A 23,114-nucleotide genomic window follows, 5' to 3' on the forward strand; every position below is an offset into this window, starting at 1 on the left:
ATTTAATCTGATTTATTTTTATCCTAACAATCGACTTTAATGCCATTGATTTACCAATTGAATTGTCATGCTTCAAGCAATTCAGCGATTCGATATTTCCTCTACTAATCCCGTTGTACCATGATCTCCTTTGTAAAATTGTGAAGTTCAAAGCAAATAATTTGTAAATTTGGACTTTCAGTAAAAAGATATTTTTCGTATAGGTTTTCTTTTTTCTTTCTTTTTTTCCCTTGAGATAAAATTTACTTTGTACGTAGTAAATTTTCCAAAATATGTTTTTCCCGCAAACAAATAATTTGGGATATCATGAGAACAAAAAAGAAAAAATGTTAGAACATTTTATAGAAAATTGGTCAGAATCTGTTCAGGCAAAATTTTTACACTTACCTTTCTTTAGGAAGTTTTGCAATAGTTTGGCAAATTCACGTTTTGATGTTCCTTAAACTCGAAAATGTACATAGTTTATGCATCGTATGAAATCGGTCTTTGCATCTTTCTCAACCACTTAACTCAATGAATGAATTGTGTACTTTTTACTTTAAATGGCTCCTTGGATATTGAATATAATTTCGTATATATACTAACATAAATGTATTACTTTTTCTGAATCAATTTTATGTTGTAAAATTCGATAAAACGCAGCTTTTAAGGAGGGGTTTGGATAACCTACTCTGTAAGGTTAGATTTCAATGTTAAGTACGGCCACAAACTGAGTAATGCGGGTAAGAATTAGATATTTCTCAAATGTTCGAAGTTTGTTGAAACATTATAGGTTAAAACCGTGAGAATAGTTAGTGCTCTCGCGAGAATTTTTTCATTTATTTATTTCAAATAACCAGCTGATTACTTGAGAGCAGAGATTAGTAATGCTAATTGAATGTAATCCATTCTCCCCAAGCTGTCATACATGAAACTCTATTTGACCTACTTCTCGCGAAATGGAACAGAAAGATTTGTCTGAATACATCCTACTTGAAATTGTTTTTGCTGGAGTTTCCATATTCATGGAGCTGTATGAGTGAGAAAGGTAAAGGAAGTGTTAGTTATAAATTATGAATGACACTCTTGGCACTGTCAAGCATTTTATTAATTACAAAAACAGTTTTCCTCTGGGGAAAGCTTATTTGTTTTCTCCATTGTGTGTAACGCCTGTTTTAGAAAGAAAATTCTATTGCTCTAAATATTTTTCGCAAGAATTAAAAGCATTGTTTAGTGACTAGAAAATTTAGAAAGAAGTAGGTTATGTACTACCAAACATGGAAAGTATTTACGACAGATTTAGAACTGCAGTGATTCAATAAAATAATTTTATGGAACTGTCTGGATCAGCTTAAAGGCATAAAATAATTTCTGGTCATTTTTGAATTCCATTTATTTCTAGTTCTACTTATTTACATTATTAAAACAAAAAATTAAAACTCATATGCTTGGAATATTATTTGGATTATTTAAATAAAAAGTTTTTTTTTTGGCAAAATGATATTTAAACTATGTTATTATAAAGTTATGAAAATAAAATAAAAATCTATTTATTTAGATTGGTAGCTGAAGGTTAGGTTCTGGATCATGTTGCAGAGTAACACAACTGAAGTCTAATTCACTCCTCACAGAATAAGAAGTAAATTGAACCATATTCGGATATCATTACTGACTGTTTTGATGGCATATTTTTTTCTAGATTCAGGTAGTGTAGCATTCTCTACATTAACTAATTTGGAACCATAAAGGTAATCCTTCGGTATCCTAAGGAATAATGTGCCTTATGTTTCTGTTCTGTCCAGTACCACCTCTCTGTTTTATTATTCTATTCCAGTCTTCAAAATTGCCATTACTTTAACCAAGATACTTTATAATATTTGGTTATTCCAAAATTTATTATTATTTATTTGTAATTTAAGGCGCCCTAACATCTGTGGTTATTGGTGCCCTGAGCTTTTTTCAATGCACTGTCGGCCAAAAGACAATGTTCTCCCTGTCTATCACCGGTCAGTGAGCAGCATGAAGCTCCTAGAAAAAAAAAAATCTAAGGGCTAGCAGTTGGATTTCCACTCGGCATCTCCGAATCGGAATCCAGTAACGCTAACCACTTAGCTTGTCCTTTCCCTGAATGTAATTATTATGATTACAAATAAAATAATTTATTTAAATAAATTTTCACGTAACTTTTCTTTTCCAATGATTGTGACTGACACTAGACACTTTTTCTTTGCAGTTTTCAAGTGATTGAAGAATCAGTAAACATCTGAAATAATTTGTTTTGAGAGGCTTCTTATATCGTCATTATTTTTGGACATTTTTTTTTCTTTTTTTGACCGCAATGCTCGCATTTCACTTGCAAGATAGCAAGGCATACTTTCAAGAATATACACAATTCATTTGGTGTTGGTTTCTTGATCCCTTTAAATAACCAAAAGTTAAATGTGAGCAAACCTAATTTGTACATTTGTGAACACCTAGATCTCTAGTTAATTGTTTTATACCTCTGAAGATGAACTAAATATAAATATATAACATAAAACGTTGGCACAAAGATTTTTTATTTATTTATAAACTAACCTAAACTCAAGTTTCCACAGAAAAAATATCTTATCAATGATTGGTCAAGAATTGCTACATCTTATAACTGATCACTTTTATGGTGAAGAAGTGACATTAGCTTTATTGACAAATTAAGCAACAAACAATTAGTAAATAATATATTTCATGATATGCCTGGAGAATGAATTGCCTACTAAGATAGGATTCACTTGAATATCCTGATATTCAAGGATTTGATTTGAAGGAATTCTCTTGTAAAACATCTTTCAGTGTTATGGCTAGTTGGGCACATTTAACAGCAGTGGTCTAGGAATTTTTGTCAAACATTTGTTAAAAACATCTTAAAATAAATTCTAAAACAGATTCTTTTTTTGAATTAATTATTTTATTTACGGAAGTACATTCTATATTCTGTACAGGATGTTAGAAAAAACTGCGGTATAAATATCCAGAAAATAAAGGTCGTTCATCTTTAGTAGTTGTCCAGTACACCCTTCAAATTTAATTTACCCAAATGTCAATCAAAATAGCCCACAGAACTTGACATAGTGGTTTCAGTTACATCTATCTCGTTGGGTATAATATTGGTCGTACCTAATTGATTTATTGCCGTTCAGTTTTTACTTTACAGAGTTTAGCCCAAGTGTAATCAGAATTTGATTGCTAGTCCATTTACAAATGTTGCTGTGCGTAAATTGAGCATATGATTGCTGCGTACAAAGAATAGTGAAATGGACTCTATGCATTTCCTTGAGGTAATCGTGTCTAGCTATCTGTATTGAGATATTCAAGTGTGGATTAGTATCCATGTACGAGAAATTACTTTACAATTAAGATAATACATTTTAGAGTAGTTTTTATTAAGAAGAGTTCCAAGAAAATAAAAAAGTACGCCATTATGAAGAAGGTAACTTCCAAATATATTTATGTTAGTTAACAGAACAGAAGTAAAATTGTATTTCTTTATTATTTGCTGAGTTAGATGCTGCCCTATCTACTTCTTTATGCAGATCTTTAACCTAAGCAACTTCTGAAGCAATGATTAGTCGTGGGGGCCGCAGGGTGGTCTGTAAGAAAGTGCAAAGGAGAGCGGAGAAAAATAGTGTAGTTTGTATAGTGTAGACCAACAGGTCGTTGGCACTAAACTCTAGGCGTTCTATACGCTAGTGGAGGTGGTTATAAGTAGACTGGCGGTGGTGGACGAGAGCCGTATCGAGCGACTCGATCAGAGGAGAGGCTGGAGGCCGCACTTCGGGCTAGCCGTCCATTGGACTGTACACTGATTGTTCCTCCAATATGTCCCCTTGAGTCTGTCTCCCGTTCCATCTCTCCAAATATTCCCAACTCCCCATTATGACATTATTAGTCTGTTGCAGTGAATCTATAAAATTATTAATTATTATTTTATTTTCATTTACCTTGTAGAAGTAATCTTGCCAGAGCCCATTTATCTTACAGGTGTCTCCTTATATCACAGTAAAGTAATCAACCAGCGGGTTAGAACGCTAATTTGTAAAAACCACTTACTTCTTCCTGCTTAGGGGAATTATCTATTTCCGGTGTAACACCAAAATCTGCGCGATTGCAAATACTTCCTCCATACTTGGGTAAGAAAAAGTAGAAATTATCAATAAGTGCCATTATCAGTGGCTAGAGTTGTTGCTACAAATGAATTCCGTTCTCTCTGTAATTCTGTTTCTTAATCTTTAGGTTGTTTGCTGAAGAAAGTAATAAATGGGAGTCCTTGAGTGAGGTCAGTTCCCAGAGGAGTTCAGGCACCCTTTTTAATAACATCCAAACATGTATACTCCAAGATTTTTATTAACATTTTACCGAAGAAATATATATACTATATTATTGACAGAATAAATTGGAATTATATCAGAACAAAATTATTTACAAAATCTCCACAGATATTTGTTTTATTTATTGCTCTATAACTTTTCTCTTATGACATTGAATTCTGCCCACAAATACACACTTGAGGTCACCCAATTACAAAAAAAGAAAAGAAAAATTGTTGAATTGTCAAAAGACAAAAATATTTCGATTTAAAATCAGGAAAAACAGAAATGTTTTAATAAATCGATTTTTTAGGCGGGCAATTTCTTTTAAAGAACTCTATTTTGGTTAAATTTCTAATATTTTGGGGACTAGATCAAAATATGTAATACGATACGTAGCTTACATTTACTTTATATTTTTATTACGATCACAGAAAAATCAATGTACTACATCAGTCGTATGCTTTTTTAACTCTTTGAAGTTATGAATGAAAAATATTAATTATTACTAAATAATCGAACAAACCACTACAATATACTCCCTACATCATGTAATTCTATCTCTTTTCAGAAAAGAAAAATTCATCTGGATAAACTGTAAAAAAGCTCCTGTCTAAAATACCAATTTGTTATATTGTTTGATTGTGGGTAGCATTTGTGAGAACGGTATTAGTGCTTGAAATTCTAACTCGAAGGAAAATAAGTTTTCATCAGAGTAAAATCATTTTAGAGGCGTTTAGGGAAGGAGGAAACCTCGCTTCTCATATTTTATCACAATCAACACAATACTTGATGTTACATTGGCTTCGTTAATATTCCCAATTTTCAGCAAGAGAACAAAAAAGTTGTTGAGCTGGTTTAATAAATATTTTTTGTTATATCCCTCTTAATTTCACCTCTTTCAATCATCACACAAAAAATTCACGTTAGAATAGAAAATGAGTAAGTCAGAGTTTGTCACCTATTGTCGAACCAAAAATCAAGGAAATAAAATCGAAATTTGAATTATTAATTCCTCTTACTACAGAGCATGAATGTTTTAATTACACACAGCCAATCAATGAACAATAAATAATTGATATAATAATTAATGCACTCGGTCACTTTAGTTTTTTAAATTTAAGGCGCGTCAACATTGGCTGAGGTCATTGGCGCCCGGAGCTTTTTTTCAGTGCTCCGCACTGGGTTCCAGACAGTGTTCCCTTCTTACAAGACAAGAAGAAGAAGAAGCTGTAGAAGGGAAGACTCTAATTGGTTGGCAGCAGGACACACGCTTACTTATTTATACTTATTAAATTATACTGCTGCAGGCTTTTCGAACGCAGAGGTCTTCGAAACCTATTTCCAATGAAAATTCAAAATAGAAATTTTGATTGAAATGCTTCCTCCTAAGATAATGTAAAAGAAAGCATGAGATTTGGGTGTTCTACCCAGTTATTCTAGTTTTGCAATAGTTCAATTAAAATTCACCATTCCCTTACCTGGGGGCTCGACTAATGAAGCTTAAACATGCTCGTTTTCCCCTAATGAAGAGGGAACCTTTTTTTCTTACAAAGTTGTCCGCATGTTAAGCTTCTTTAGTTTGGGTGTCAAGTAAGAATCGTTAAACTGGAATTAATGAAGGGTCAGTCACAAAAAGTAGCAGCCTGATGGGCAAGTAGAAAGTAAAATTTAAAGTAAAATATTAATTCATTTTTATCCAAACGCTAGAATTTATTTAGAGCATCTAAACGCTTGCTGCTGGCAAGAAAGAAAAACACAAAAATGTGTAAACCTCATATTATGCAGTACATAAAACCATACTGAAATGTTAGAGGGAAGCCTAACTCTTAAAATAAATTATTCTAAGAAAATGTATGAGTTAAAAGTTATAGATATATGTAAATCTCGAAGCTAAATATATGTATAATCAAATTTCAATTTTCTGCTTCTGTGAATTTTTTTAGATACGCTGGATACATCAGACTCGCATATAGATGCATTAATTTATTTTAAAAAAATCTCAACTTTAGGCCTCAAAAATCTCAAAACTGTCTCTCCATTGGAAACTCAAAATCTCAAAGTTTCTTCTTAGGCTAGACATGTTTGCCGCATGTATGATTCAATCTGACAAAAGCACTATGAATTGAACAAGTTCCTCGCTCGCGCTGCTTGCTTTAGTCTGGCTTGGAGTTCTCTGTTCAAGATAATGCTTAATTACCACTTAATCCAAGGCGAGAGGTCTGTTAACAAACAGAATTTTAAATTAAATTTATGCCTTAATTCCTTTAGTTATTTTAAATTGCAGAATTCAAATGTAAATTAAAACTTAATGGCGGCCCTAGGTTTATTGCATTGATAATATTCATAAGACTGAATGAATTAATGTCTAAGGTTACAAGTGTTAATTACTTTATAAAATCTTCGAATTTATTCTATATTGATTAATTATTTTTTTAATAAGTATTCATTGCAATTTTTTAATTGTTTTAGTTCTAAATCTGATAGTTTTACCTCTCAAGTTCCTTTTATAACCGACAGGAGCGCCAATACTGGCAAATCATCTATTTTTTTTTTTTCTAAAATTATTATTTTTTACTATTAGAAGAGTTGTCTAATTTTCTAAATTACGTTTTCCTGGGTTATTGGGTTCCTCTTTACGTAAAACAAATTAGCACAGTTTAACTTCTTCTCATTTTATATTTGAACAAAATATTTTAAAACCACAATGAGCTGGTGGTACTTGTTGTCCTGTTCATTTAACTTTACTGCATCTGATCCTGTGGTTTCAGCTCAAATCCATTAATGTAAAGTGCGAATATGCTAATGAATTTTTAAGGTTTTCTTTGCCATTATTTTGATTTAAATAAATTCATACACTAAGAACTTTATAATCTTTTTGAAGTGTAATGTTTGTCTACAGTAGTGTGCTTTCTGGAGGATCAACGTTTACTGCGAATTTGTTTCTTAATTGTTCGCTAATATTTTATTATTGACAACATTGACCAACACCGGACAGTGAGTTGTAAGAATCTGCTAGGAAGAGAGTCAGCACTTAGATTCGAATCCAAGATCTCTTTGTGGGAATCCAGTACGCTAACTACTTATCTAATCTCTCGACAGATACTGGGATTCTCTTTTCTTCAGCCTATTGGAAAAAGGAACAATTTTTGCCTCACTGTATAAGATCGCACTCCAGTAAACGGCGGTAGTCCAAAGGTGTTTGTACGTTCTTTTTGTTCTACTTATATCAACTTCATTAATATCTGTTCTTATCTGGATTTAATCTAATAAAGGTTGTTTTATTTTTATTTGTTACGAGCTGATCTAACTGTATGTTAAATGATTATTTATTGTTCACTTTTCAAAGAAGAACACGTGACTTTAATTAAAAATGACTTCTACTAATTCATATTCAAATATAAACACACAGAAAGAGATTTGAAAATAATGTAAACCATGCTTGTATTATGTAGGTTTTCAAGTTAGACTACAACTTTACAATATGTAAATTTACTAAGAACAGGTAAAGGGTAAAAAGTACGATCATAACTTAGTAGGTAGGTGCATGTTGAATGTACATTTACCTAATATGATTGCACATGTACGCCTTTTTCGCTCGCTGTATGTGTACATATTCTTCTCAGTGTTTACTTACCGTAACATATTCATTACATAAATTTAGATCAACTTTCATATGAATTTGAGTTACATAGAAAAACATCAATTATTGCCATTTTCATTCCGTCATAATAAGTAATATTTACAGTTTTAACACAATGCATGATTCTTTTCGCAATGGAATTAAACACTAAATAGAAAACTCCTTAATAAATTTAGACAAGTAAGAACAATGCTTATCAAAAGGAAAACTTATTACTTTTAATTAAATAAAACTGTGCACTTATGGCAAACAAATGAGCCAACATTTGTACAAAGGATAGCTCTATAGTTTCAAACCATTTCCCCCTAGCACAGTTTAGTGTTGGGCGTACAGAAATGGAATGTACAAATTCTCATTATGGGGAAGATAACAAAGAGAGCAGATTTAGACGAATTAAACCACTTCTCAATTTGGTACACCATCTTATAAGTTTTGATGGATTTGTGCCATAAAAATCTCCCAAAATTTTCAAATCGATCTCTAAATGGGACAAAACCTTGTGAACCCTGCTCTTGGGTCTGAGCTTAGGAAGCAATGTTATGCCTATTATTCAAGCGGGACCTAAACGTCCAATTACCAAATTAGGCATCTTGGTATTAGGGGTGGAAACACAAACTTTTTTACTAGTAACATTTTTTCGCAGTCAAGAACGTCTTCCTCGGTAACAGAGAAGTGGCAAAGAGTACAAAGCTGTAGGACTATAGTTGGACCTTTCTCGCTATACCCACCGGAGTCCTGTACATTGAATAAGAAACACAAAAGTAAAGGCTACTGAGATGAGGTCTCTAAAGAAGATTGACCACAGTAACGCCACAATAAGAACTAGCTTGAATGTACAGCCAGCAGAAGTAGAAATAGAAGAGATTAGGCTTCGCTGATTTGGGCATTCATCCACAGATGGATTCCGACAGAATGGCTAGAGTGGCATAGACGGAGGTGGAAAGAACGAGTTAAGGAGGCGTGCAAGAATGGAGGAATTGTGTGGAACGTCTGGAGAATTTTGGCAGAGGACTGAGAGGGATGGAGGGAAGAAGTACAAGAATAAGGGAGGCTAAAAGAGGCGTACGATTATGATGATGAAATAAGAAGTTTACACTGGATTCGAACTGGGCAATTTCTCACTTAACAAATACTTGCGTCATAACCTAGTCACCTAACACTCACCCTGTAATAATGTTAGTAAAAATAAAATGTTTTAAAAATCGTTTTTTTTCTTTTTAATTTGTTATTTGTTGGCAATGGCAGTATTCTAAAACATATTCCATTGAAATATAATCTTCAAAGAATTTTTACTTCACCGCACAATCCTTCCTCTAGAAGTCTCTCTAAAGAGAGAAGGAGAGAGTAAGTTATGTCGATGAAAACTTTAGGTCTAAGAGTGGTGTGAATTTTCTGCTAGGTTTTCTTTCTTTTATTTAATTCGAGAGAATAAAAGACAAAAATAGAGCGAATCAATTGGAGCTAATATCTTTGGAAATTATTCGTTGAATCATTCAAGCAAGGAAGGGTTTTGACGTCAAGTTTTCAGCTAAGATCGTTCAACCGTAATCTACCCGTTTTTATTGAATTACTTCTTCTTTTTTTTTTATATATAATAGAGTTTAAAATTTACTGATTTCTTTCGACTTTTTTTCTATTGTTACCTTTTAAATATTTTTGGTTTTTATGTTTTATTGATTTAAAGCATTGGCTTTGTCTGCATATTAATTAAAATTTTTCTTCACATTCAGTTATACTGGAATAGGCAGGGTTTTTGTTGCGTCAGATGTTCGAAGACAATTTTTAATTCCAGTATAATAAGATTTAGCATTTTTGTAAAATAAACAATTCCTTGAGAAAATCAGGAAGTGTTGTAGGAGGAGATCGTCGGATTAGTGTTCATCCCAGAAGAATTTTTTCTTTTTTAAATTAATTTTTCACGGCCACATTTAAGATGTGTTGCCTGCATTTATGAATATTTTTATAAAAATTATTTTGAGAAATGTGAGCCGTGATTTTGGTATTTTTGAAACCTTTGAAGGATTCCCCTTCTGTTCATTCTGTTTTCTGGAGACTTATATTTTTAAGAACTGTTAGGTTCCATGTATTTTCGTTGCTAGACATTGCAATATAATTTGTTTTTTAGTGTAGGTGTTGGCAGAATGATGTACGGTACTTCGTACAGTTTCTTGCTTATAAGGTCGACGACAAATTGCACATTTATAAAGTGAAAACGCAAGAGCCAGATGTTCCTATGGGAGTATAATTCAATGACGCCCACTATTTATGCCGTCAAGAAGGGAATGAGCCAATTCTACGTTGAGAATATAGTTCCGTTTGTGGATTAGACGGGGGTGGAACGGATATTGACTGGAACTCCCACTACTAAATACTTGTCTTCTCCACCGCGTCTCTGTGACCTTAATTTCAACAGACTAAGCATGTACTCAGCACCCAGGGTGACACAACTAGTTAGTAGGAGCCTCTTTGTGTCCCATTGCTCGGCTTCAACTTTGTCATTTGATTTTCAAATCCCTTAAATTGTTATTAGTAAGTTGGTGGTACTTCTTATTACTTCTGGAGGAAGTCTATTTTCGATTTATCACCTTTAAGGAGCTAATTAGTTTGAATAGTTGACAATATTTCAGGGCTGCTCTATTTCTAACTTCAAATCAGGAGTCGAGGAACGGTAGTAGTCGGTAGGTATCTCTTACTTTCAAGAATCTAGATTACTAAGTCTTCAGGAAACATCCTGAAAGTTCGTTCTTTGTAATAATCGCTAGAAAAGAAAGTTGTGATATTTCGCATCCAATTTTTCTTTAAAAAATGAAAAAAAGTGAAGTGAATACATAAAATAACTTAGCTGAATTTAGATTAGATTACTGGATTCCTGAATAATGAAGTGTTATACAAGATGGGTACATCTTAGTAATGGAGTATTCTAGGTAGTGCAAGAATAGCAACTGAGTTTGGATGGTTATATTAGTGTAGGGTGAAGAGAGTAGGAGGGGAAGTTTGGCTTATTCTCAAAAAGGTACAGTTTATTGTTTTAGTTGATGGACCGTAACTCAAGTATAGTAACTGGGGGTACGGTTAGGAATTTAGAAAAAGGAATGAGTAATGTAAGTGGAGATTTACGGGATTCAGGAATGGTGAAGGTTACGTAACAGACAATTCACGGCTTCTGGGAATATTATTCTAGGGTTAGAATAGGTTTAATTCGCTAGAATGTTCCAGAAATTGTGGAAATCGTCTGGATACATAGAGTGGCTGATAGATTCTTTGTCGACTCAGGCTTTCAGCTCCACCTTGAGAATACGAACCAGAGCAGTTTTCCTGCTCAACCACACACCTAGAACTTTCCTCATTAATCTCTTAGAATTCTTCTTGGGTTTACAGCATTAATTTGAACTCACCCAATTTTGATCTTTTGATTTGCATTCAATTAATATTTACTTGGTTTTTACCTTTTTTTTTAATTGAAGGCGCATCACAAATGAGTTCATTGGCGCTCGTAGCCTTTATTAGTGCATGTTTGGCCTCCGGACAGTGTTCTCTTCCAATTATACTTTACATCTCCCCTGATAAGGGCTCCCGGAACATAGTGGTGCGATTGGATTCCATGTTTTGGTCACAATAAACGTTGAACCGCAGTTTTTTACTTTAAAGGTTTACTAGACGGTGCTAACCTGTTTGGAGTACTGATGTTAACTGTGTATTTGCAATTTCTTCTGGAATCTTTGGTGTCCCTGTGGACATCCCTAGCCAAAATAACATTCTAAAAAGTAGTTGTGGGAGTAATGAGCGAGCCCACTTGCAATGAGATGGAAAAAGAAGAAGTTGGTTAGCTGGCGCAACATTTTTCATGATAAGATTATCTGCTGAAAGATTTTGCATTTAATGATGAGCCTTGATTTTATTTTCTATTATCACTGCTAGTACTTTGTATATATTTACACGGTACAGCTTTAAGTTTGGCTATTATTTCGTTAAGTACAGTCAAAAATCTTCTTCAGTTAAAGAAGGTGAAGTTTATCTGATCTCACTATTTGATTTATTTGCAGTGGACATGCTCATCTCCGCTTACTTACCTTCAAGTAAATTAACAAAATAGCCATACTTAATTGAAATATTTTTTAAAAATTCTTTGTAAATAGCTTTTACAAAATTTTATTTCTCAGTTTGTAAACAGTGAAAATTCAACGTACAAAGGTTCACTCGGGTGGCATGTTGAAAATGCCCTTTTCAAATTGACATTTCAGGATATAATGCTATTCAGGAGAAAATTCCAATTTTGGACGAAAATCCAGTGGACTGGAAGTGAAAGATATTTTTTATGATTGTTTCTCGAAGACAACTCCTTTTTTACGATTTCTTAGAAGTTTCTTTACTCACTAAATTCATCTTGGCTTACCTTTTTATAAAATAAAATAAAAACAAACTTTTTATCATTAAAGCCATGCTGAAGTGGCTGTGGAGGAGTTGGTGGTTTGTCACGTACTATCTAAAAGTACCATACCCAATTTATTGTAGTGATCTTTAGAAGATTGAGAAGCCAATTCTCTTTTAATGGAAAATGGAAGTTTTATATAAAATTTAGTTTTTTTGAATATATAAAATGATTTAGCTGTGTCTTTTATCCAAACTCTTTTAAATTCATAATTATTTTTTAAATATTGTTTTTAATGAATTATGTACTCATTAACAAAAAACCAGATGACGTAATAAACCCCATAGAATCTAGAATGATTTGTCATTGCGTACCTCTTACTCTAGAAGAAAGTAATGCTTGCTAACTTTGTACATTATTCCCAAAGACGTTGAAGGAATTTAAAGGAACAAAAAATTGTGAAGCTAATGCGCTTAGCTACTCCTCCAGCATTATAATCAGCTTACATCCGAGGAAAACTTATATTTTCTTTCGTCCAAACTGAGTTTTTCTTTTTAAAAATTTAAATACTTTTATTACCCATAGTTTTGCTATAATAAGTCGATTTTTTGTAAACTATTCTTGGATTTAGCTTCTATATAGATGTTTAATTCATGATTTAAGTTTTATATTTGAATTCAGCAAGTAATAAATTGCCAAAACTTTCCACAAACAATATTTTAACTTTTCTTATGCATAAGAATCATGGATGCGGCTTTAAATTTAAGTGTTAAATTTGAATATTTAAGTCAGCTGAACATGTTGAATTCACTGAACACCTGTCTGTACATATAGAGCTAGAGCGTTTTTATTTAAAACCATTTTTTAAGGGAACGAAAGAGATTCAACGAAGACTTGAAACGTTGACAGAATTCTTCAAAAATGTGACTTTTTAAGTAGCGAATCTATAATAATACACGAACCTACTCACATGAAATAAATAATTCGATTTTTTATAGAAAATTTGTTTTTGAGTTTTAAATTTGTATTTCAAAAGTTTAGTACGAGAATGTTTGCGAGAGTTTCGAGTAGTTTTGAAATTGATAAATCGAATTTTAGAAGGAGAAATGAGTTATTTGGAATAATGGTGGAGACAACTTAGTAAGAGATAAAAGAAAACCATTTTCCTCAACTCTCTTCGTGTAGGTAATTAATTCATTTGCATGTGATCTTTCTTCAGCCCTTTTCCACACAAATCGGCCCTAAAAGAGAGAATGAAAGGAAAACTTATATTTGTCTTCACAGTGGTGCGTTTGGAATTACTATGACCCAAATTACGTAATTACACTGCTTTTTATCGCATTTACTTTTATCAGTCTGTGCCATGTTTTATTTCGTCTTTGTACCCTCGTAAGTCTGAATTGGTGTAATTAAACATCAAGCGTCTCAGCTTCTTTAGTCATTCAACAATGAATCCAAGCGCTGAGATCGTTGAATATTTTGTAAGGAATAATGATACAAATTTTGGGTTAATTTTTCATTCTTAGCTGCGGATAATTCTTTAGCAGCAAGAGAAATGTTTGCGACCGTGTCTTTATTTCAAAGTATAATTTAAAAAGCTAATTTTCTAAGGTTCGATGTAAAACGAAGTTATTGTCTGGTAAGGCGGAGCGATCTTTACGCCATTTGTTTCTTTACCGTCATTCTTACTCTCCTTAGAATAAATAGACCACTGCCATTATCATATCTTGCTGATCGTTTGATCTCCTTAAAAGTAATGTGTGATTACACTGTTGTGGTTTTGACTTTTACTTATCTTACTAGGGTAAGGTAGGTATTGGGAACTGATGTACTTTGAGTTCGCCGATGAAGTGGTTTTTAGAAATCTATGTATGTGTGTGTATAAAATTTTTTATTTTTATTTTTCATATTAGCGATTAAATAAAATCCAAGGCCTTAAGATCAGGTATCGAACCCACTAAACCAACAATACATATTAGCTTTGCGGGTATCGCCTCTAACCACTCGGCTATCGTGGCGCCTTATTTTTCGTGTATAGAATAGACCGTTTATAAGTTCGTGTGTTAATTTCATACAAAGCCAAGAGAAAGCGAACGAGAAATTCTTCTATTGGCTTCTTTTTTCGAACTCAAGGGTCGTGAAACCGATCAGTTCTCGTGAAAATTCAATATTAATAATTTCACACGATTACAGTATAAAACTAGACCATTTGTAGAAGTACATCAATAAGTTAAAGTATAAGTGGTTCCACAGCCTTCTCTCTTCTTATATCGTCAAAAGGAGTTTAACCCGATTTTCTTATTTAAAATATTGATTAAGAATTATCGATATATCATTTTCTAAAAGTCTTTAAAGCTCAGTATTCGATTGATTGAGCCAAAAATGTGTGGGGTGGGAAATGGTTTAATGTTTAATTCGTGGTGTATATGGACGAGGTTAACGTCCACATTCACTTGATATAAATTTTAATTGCAAAATCTGCTCATATTTATTAATGCACTCTCTCTGGTATATAGACAATCTGCACTGCATTAATGCTTTCATAAAATAGAAATAAAATCAACATTTATCGACTGAAATTAGCACATCATTACTTCCTCAATGTCATTACATTTAACAGGGTGCTATTGTTAATTATCGGAAAATGATTTTCCTCATTTCTAGATTTTAGTCCTCTGTCGTTTAATTTTGGACGTGTGCAAGAGATTAGATTATTGTTTGACGATTTTTTGTTTAAACCGCACAATTGTTTGCAATTTTCCGTAGTGTTGATTTCACAATGAACTTTTGTTATATTTCCTTGTAAAACTTATAAAACTTGATCTTTTAGTTTTGTGTTGGCTTTAATTTAGAGTACTCTACTCCATCCTACAAACCTTGTCAGCCACCTATTTAGCATTGGGTCTGATAAGGAAGTATAAGTAACTAGTTTGCGTGTGATTAGTCACTTTGAAAAACGGATAAGTTTGGAGAGAAAGAGAAACATGCTATATTATTTTGCGGCCAGAAGGTCGTCCAAATATTAGCAACAGTGGTCAAGGCCGCCGCAGTAGCTATGGAAACCAGGCAGGCAGGCGGCAGCTTGGTACTTGGCTTGAGTTCTGGTGACAGTTGCTTCAAGGGTGCAGCTAAATTAGCTGATTAAAAGACTGGGTTGAGAGTAAGCTAACGCATATCGTGCAGCCCTGAAAACTAGATTGGCCTGGAGATAGAGTTTTGGACTTCAACCAATCTATCCGTGTGCCTCAGCTGAAAAGCTGTGTGTTCAGCAATGGGTGGAAGGAAGATGAAGAAGTGGAATGATCTTGGCGGAAGTAAGGATGCGATACAATCTGTTGCGTACAGGAAAAAGGAAGTTAAAGTGAAAATAAGGAATACACTCACGTGACTTTTTATTTAAGAATTCACGTACTTATTTTCTAAATTAGACTTTGCCACAAATAGTAGTCTACTTCTGAATGGTATACGTCCCCTATACTAATGATACTATGAGGAATCTGTACGCCATTGCCCCCTTCTAATCCTTCATAAAACTCATTTACTCCTTATTTTTTTGGAAGGTGCTTCAACCTATGACGTTATTGGAGTTTTTTTTTTTTTTCAGCGCACTGCCGTCCTCTGAACAGAGTTTTCTCGTTACAGACAACACTATCCCATCACCGGAAAAAAAATTAGCTGTAAGAAACTCCTAGGGAGAGAAAATCTAAGCGACCAGCAGCTAGATTCGAACCAGGGTCTCCGCATATAGTAATCCAGTATTCGCTAACATTATTATTAATTATTTTCCGAGACCACGAGGAGATTAGGCTGTACTTGTTCAGTAACTGAACTGCTAACGGAAACTGGATATCCGAGAGCCTTTTTTTTTTTAAATTGTTTTTCAGCCCTTTCAGATGGAAATGTGAGAGATACAATTCTGGTTTTTTAGGTAAATTACTGAACTGGATATTGCATTCCAAGAATTTAATTAATCCCTCGCTGTACCGTTTTTATATTTTCTATTGAGGTTAGGTTAGGTTAGTATATAGATGTTGGTCACGAGGAAATAATTTAGATAGGTAACATGCTGACGTATGTTGAAGTAAATGACATACCCACTGGGTATGGTACTGGCACTCAAAATGGATTCCAGACTTTATTATAAAAAAAAAAGTCCTCTATTAAAAATTGTTTCCCTATTCAATATTTAGTTTTACAATTGATTGATACATAAATATATTGATCCAATGCATTGAACTATATTTAATATTTGCTTTTATAATTTCAAATTATCTACGATGCCATCAAGTTGGCTTAAATAAAGCTAATAATGTCAGGTTCCAACTGCACACACAAAAAATTTATTCATTTATTCGAAAACAGGGATTGTAAACCGCATTCAGGGAGTGATGGTAAATTTCGTAAAACAACGTGCAACATATTGTGGCTTTTTACGGGCAGTTGATGTTTCACAGAAAAACATTGTAAATAGAATGATGTGTAACTGGAATGTGAAACTGGAACCTACTGGCAATGATTTTTTTAAAAAAAATGATCACTCACTAAACTGCATTTCACGATAAAAAAAATTTTCACGACAGTCACCTAAATTTTTACATATTTTCCAGTGATTTTCTTTAAATTTTGTGCGTGTACATGCTGATGAGAGTGCTTTTCTTTTTATCTTTGAAACATTTTTGTAGTAAACTCTGTGTAATTAATTATTCTTAGAGAGAGAATTGAAGTTTATATTTCTTTAGCTTTAGGGCAGTTTCAATATATTTTTCAGTTCTAATGTTTGTGAATTGGATGAAAATCAATTCAAAACGGAGTAAATCTGTCGGAACGTTTCACATTAACTTGAACACGAAGTATCTTTCGTAACTGTTCTGTGAGGAAATAAGGATTTCACTGGGTTTGAGGAAGAGCTTCCTTTAACTGTAAACACTTAATTATTGTGGACAATTATAACATTGAAGTCACTTTTTTTTAAAAAAAAAGGATACAAAATTCTAGGTTTTAAGTAAAGTTCAAAAATAAATTGTAGTAAGGAAAATTAGTGTGCATGTTCTGATCACATTTTTCATTTTATTAGAAAATAGAATTTTACTTGTAGTACGAACTAGAAGATTACTAGTATGAGAAAATGGATCAGCTGACAAAAGAGTTTAGAAGAATCAAACTTGTTTAATGGCATCTACCTTGATGGAAGAAATTGGAAAGTGTTAGCATAAAGGAGTTCTCATTGCTGTTCAGCTGTTCTTCACGAATATCGAACTACACTCTATCGATCCACAAATGAATTAGTTGAAGGTGTAAAAAAAAGGGAGTCAAGCGAAGTAGGGGGGATATTATTGTTCGGGAAAGCGACACTCTATTATAGTGCAAAAGCTTTCTTGAAGTGCTGTCGAGAATATTTCTCACCCGCTTTTATAGTTCCCAAGCCTTTTATCTTGCCCTAATACTGTTTTCATTGTGATCAGAATAAGGCCGTGCTTTGTATTCGCTCTCAAAAGGAAAATATTTCCTTAGGCTACATTCTAGGGAGGTTATCTGAAAAGCTTTCTCTTACTACAATTATACTCGTAACTGTCAAATTTTCAACAAACATGAACTTTTTACCTAAACACACGATTTTTGAAGCTTAAAAATTGAATCGTTCGCCAAATATAGGCTTGCAGTCAGCCAGTTTTCTGTGTAATACCATCTTTTGCTACTTATATTTAATTCTCCCTAGGACTCAGAAAAGAAATGCCATTTAAAATGTCGAAGTGGTATGATTTGGATCAATCTGATATCGATCAGGACTTGCGGCATTGACCTGATTGGTTCAGTAAGGCCTTGTAAGAGAAAGATAAAATCTGATGAGAACTTGACTTTCTCTTTCTTAATTTCGCAAGGCTTTGACTCACTCAGTTTTCTTTTTAACTTAGCCTTACTTAATGTTAATTTATCTTCGTTATTACCTTCAGTATAGCTTCTTCTTTTTTTCTGACTCTCTTTATTTAATTTACAACTGCCTATTGCCAACATGTGAATCAGATTGCTTACAATACATAAATATAAATGGCTTGAAAGATTTGAATGAGGGCCATCCAATGATAACCATCACGAGTCGGCTAACACAGGATGCCGTTGAAGTGAATTCGAAGGATGGCCCTTTCCTATCATGCGATCAACTGATCACGAGGCCATTCATCGACGCTTCAGTCTTCGGGGAGGATTTGAGCGAACAGTAGTTTGGGATAGATTGTTTACGAGCGGGTTGAAGTGTTGGGAAAGTTTCGAATGAAATTTGGTGTAACGGGGATTCGGCTAGCTCTAGGACAAAAGGGATTTTAAAAGGGATTTTTAGGTCAGTGTGGATAGTGTGATTGCTTAAGTAGAAAGGAGCGTTAAGGATTGTGTGTAGGATTTTCGATTGAAGGGATTGGATGCGATTGAGATTGGAACGCTTTGCAGCACCTTACAGTTTAAGTCCATATGTCCAGATTGGGGATAGTAGGGATGTATAGAGTTTCTTTTCGTTCATAAGAGACAATTTGGAGCGTTTGTCGAGGAGTCTTTTGATCGTTCGGTCAACGTAAGTTAAGTTCATGTCTCTTGAGTAGATTATGGGGGTTCCATGTGAGGTGTTTGTCGAGTTAAAGTCCAAGATATCGCACTTTATCTGACGGAGAAGTAGGAATCTGGTTCAGACAGATTGGAGGGAGTATCTTGAGATTAACGGATTTAGATTCGAAACCAGGGTTCGAGGATGTGAAGATGAGACTGGATGGATCGGATTGCGTTCACTGGATCTGAAGGATGGACGTATCATCGGCGTACGAATAAATTACCTGTATTAGGATGGAGGGTAAGAACAGCCGAATACAGGGTTTAGAGAAGTGGAGTGAGATTACTTCCTTGAGGGACTTCTGTTAGGATAGGATAAATAGGAGAGGAGGAAGAGCGTTGGGTAACTTGAAAGAAGCGGTCTGACAGGTAGGACTTAAGGATACGATAGTAGCTGTTGGAAAGGATAGATTTGAGCTTATCTAGAAGGCTTTGATGCCACACTTAGTCGAATGCCTGGAAGATATCCAGAAAAACTCCTGGACAATATTACTTCAGCTCAAGATAGGTGGCAATCCTGTATAGCTAAACGACAAATTACTTGACTTGTAAAATGCTCATAAATATTTGAAATTAAACTGATAAGCCTACTCGTCCTAGTGTGTAAGTTAATAAATAGTTCTCAAATTCAATGGACTTCTTAGAAAGTTTTCTAAAATGTCGTAAAAAACAGAATTTTGTTTTTTTCAGAAACATCACACTTTCGTTTAACTTGATTTTCTTCATATTTTGAATCTTGGTTTTTGAATTTAATTCTTATTAAGTGTGAGAACTTCAATTTATTAACACAATGTTCAGGGCGAGCCAAAACTTTCCCAAAACACTTCTCTAATGAATTTCCCTTAACAAAAAAAACTGTGTTGCCCAAACTTTGTGTGATGAATGGGTTTATGGTAAATTTAAGGAAAATTGGAACATCTTTCGAGATTATCGAAAAGAACTGAAAAGAAAGATTCAAATAAAGTGATACTTTCATTTGATCGATGTTGGTGCCAGAACTATTTTACCAAGCCCCTTGGTGGCCCTTGAGGTCCTCTAATTGGGGCATTATGTAAACAATAATGAAGATTTATGAGTCGCTTGTCCTTCTTTAAAGCTTTAATGGTGGCTTTAGTGGCTTATCAGAGATTTATCAGTGTCGCTGAGAAAGAATAGATTTTTATACGATTACAAATTTCCTTTAGGTATCCATTAGGAAAGATATAAATCTGGTAACGCTTTCAAGTATTTTTGGCTGCTAGAGACTCTGAAAGGAAGATCAAAATTTTACTTTCTATTTGTGAAAAACCAATTCAGTCTTTGGGGAAACTCAAAAATTTGGGAGAAAAAATGAAGTAGAACAGAAGAGTGAATTGCGTAACATTACGTGAAGCTCATTTTATAACACTACGATAAAGTTTTCACATGTTACGTGGGCCGCTTATTTATATTTATCTGGCCCCAGAAAGGAACAAACTGGATAGCTGGCGGGTCGGCGATCACAGATTGAGTGGGTTTGATTTAGTCTCCTCCATCGAATCTATCTCATCCTCGATCTCACCAAACCCCGCTATCCTTCAGTTGAAAGACGCCGAACTCTTAAGTGATTGCTTCATCCAAAACTTCTTAACTTCTTCACTCCACTGTCTAGTCTTGTGTTTTCAAGTTACACTTTGTCTTCTTTTTTTTTTTTTTTTATATTATTATTGGTTTGCTTCCACCATTTTATTATCAGTGTTGTATCACTTTTATTTTATTATTCTTTAGTCTAGAGTTACTTCTCCAATCAGATTAATATTGGCTTTTCTCTGGAGGTTTTGTTGAATATAGATGCAAAATGTATATTATATTACGTAGTCATCGGGCTCCAATGTCTTCTAGTTATTAAGATAAATATTGATTAATTCTGTTTGATATTGGTGATGAAATTTAAATTTAACGCCGATATTCAATCTCCAGCTAGCTTATTAAATTACTTTTAGTTAAATGGAGTATTTAGTTGGTGGCTGGATAAAGATGAAACAGATAACTTCTTTAAAATGTTTAGTAATAGATACCTGACTCTTTTAGGGCAACTTTAATTGAAATTCGTTCTGGTAACATCCTTCTTCATTCCACACTGAAACTTTTAAGAGCATTTTTAAGGTTTCACCAGCCCATTATGTGAGGAAAATATTTCCATTCAATATTCTAATTTTATATTAGTTAACCCGGCAGGTGTATCATTCTCCTGCCACCTTGAGCAGTCCTGCAGGAAGGATAAGGATAAAGAATTCGTCAAATTCATAGAATTACCATTTTACTGAATAACCTTGTGTAATGTTAGTACGTTTTTAAATGAGTTAACTGAATTCTGAGTTCTTAGAAAATCAGGTGACGTAGCCGTAAGTTTGGTTCTCTTAAACGATACCTATTTGATTAGCATTCTTTAACCATTTATTCCTGTCTCTAGGCAACAAAAGACTGATTTATACTAAAATCATCTGAGCGTCAGGAATAGAGCTGTAGGGTTCAACCAAACGCTCCAATCCCCAAAGGAATCAATCTTCAATCTAACATACTTCGAACTATTGTACACGCTCCATTTTATGTCTCCCATCTGACTATAAACACTGACCCTAACATTCCTTTTATTACTGAAGTTGCTAAAACACGATACAGGAAACTTTATTTTAACCTGTAATCTCATATAAGTTTTCTGACTCTTTACTCTTTCTTCAAGAACTTTTCCTAACAACCCGACAAGATTCCTTAAGAGACAATGGCCTCGTGATCTCCTCTCAAGTGAAGAGAGTGACTGACAGTGTAATTTTTTGGAGTATTACCATTGGGTAACTTCTCCACTCGTCTGTATCTACCATTCACTACTATCATTGTTATTTATAGCGCTAACGCGCTGATTGTAGCACAATAAACGCAAAAAAAAAAAAACATTTATTCAGATAGTTTGATAATTGCTTTAATCTGAAATCCATTTCTTCGGTTTCACGAAAAGTTTTCTGAAACTTTAGTTTTCCAAATCTTCCAAAAAATCCTTTGTCCTACAATGATTCCATGATCGAATTGGCTTTGGTGCTAATTAGTTGCTATAATTGGTTGAAGACAAACGACTTATTTCAAATCGATACAGTATTATGAAGGCTGTTAATCAAACACAAATTATAAGAGCAACTTAGGCACCTGGTACAACAGTAGCAGCAGCAGTACATAATCAGTTTTGGTGATTGGCTACATACTTGTACTCTCTACAAACATACAAACTTTAGGAACACACCAGTTAATGTAGACGGTTTAGTATTTGCTGTTGGAGTGTACTTCAGAATCTCTTTAATTGTTATCCTTTACTCTGTGGCGTATATTCAAACAACTGAAACACATTAGTATCCAACACATTTTGTAATTAAATAATATTCTAAAGAGGAACAACATCGTCGCACGATAAGTCTATTAAGTTCTGTTGCTAAACTACCAGAAGATGTAATTTATTACAAATCTCACCCATGATCCTCTACTCTTGTACCTTTGACAAAGTTATTTAGTTCCTACTCAAAATTACTAGTTTAAATAACGAATTATTCTTCAAACACTTTAATTGTATAGAAAAAGCTTTTGATTACCTGTAAAGGTGTATTCGGTTCGACAGGTGCTCGTTCGTGTGGTGGATATAATTGAGCTAGACACATGATCGCTTCGTTACAGAATTTCAAGCCCATCACTTCCTCATCCTCTCGTCCATACCTGAAGGTTAGGGTCACCTGGCCGAATATCTGCAACATATTAAAGACTTGATTATTTTCTGATAAATAACTTGATTTAAATCGTCAATACAAGATCATCAATGTATTACTTTTGTTTTTTTAAATTAAAAAAAACAACAAGTGCAGTAAATAATATCAGTGAATCTAATCAAGAGTTTTGAGAAAGCCAATCGCAAACTCGCAATTTAGCCACACACATATCACTCTCACCTGTGTAGGTAGTAAAACAATAAACAGAAATGGCGCTTTACAGTAATAAACACTGCAATCCCAATTACTGGAAACGTTTCAAGCTATGCTGACAGCCAGACACTCGTCTTAAGAAATCTTCTAGTTAGGCAGCGTGTTCATATGACGTTCACTATTATACATAAATGTTTATGCTTGCTCTAACATTTATCTCAAAATATCAACGTCACTTATATTTTTTAATATCTTTTTTTGATGTT

At 33.8% G+C, this 23,114-nt stretch overlaps 2 protein-coding genes and 1 long non-coding RNA gene across 7 annotated transcripts in view; 2 read left to right on the plus strand and 1 right to left on the minus strand.

Annotated features, from left to right (window-relative positions):
• Window positions 1-23,114, plus strand: part of LOC141446259 (sex-regulated protein janus-A-like) — a 190,908-nt gene that overhangs the window by 22,931 nt on the left and 144,863 nt on the right. The window lies entirely within an intron of this gene.
• The window catches only part of LOC141446052 (phosrestin-2-like), a 173,797-nt gene that overhangs the window by 17,495 nt on the left and 133,188 nt on the right, over window positions 1-23,114 (minus strand). For all 3 annotated transcript variants that reach the window (XM_074112422.1, XM_074112432.1, XM_074112441.1), the window contains one exon: window positions 22,525-22,674. In XM_074112422.1, the coding sequence (XP_073968523.1) occupies window positions 22,525-22,674 (150 nt within the window). The remainder of the gene's footprint in view (window positions 1-22,524; window positions 22,675-23,114) is intronic.
• LOC141446297 (uncharacterized) lies at window positions 385-2,518 on the plus strand. The gene is made up of 3 exons (XR_012453617.1): window positions 385-1,027; window positions 1,538-1,684; window positions 2,213-2,518. It is a non-coding gene; the product is annotated as an uncharacterized lncRNA (long non-coding RNA).

Source organism: Rhodnius prolixus, unplaced genomic scaffold (assembly GCF_049639745.1).
Source record: "Rhodnius prolixus isolate KJV_2025 unplaced genomic scaffold, Rpr scaffold_1, whole genome shotgun sequence".
NCBI lineage: Eukaryota > Metazoa > Arthropoda > Insecta > Hemiptera > Reduviidae > Rhodnius > Rhodnius prolixus.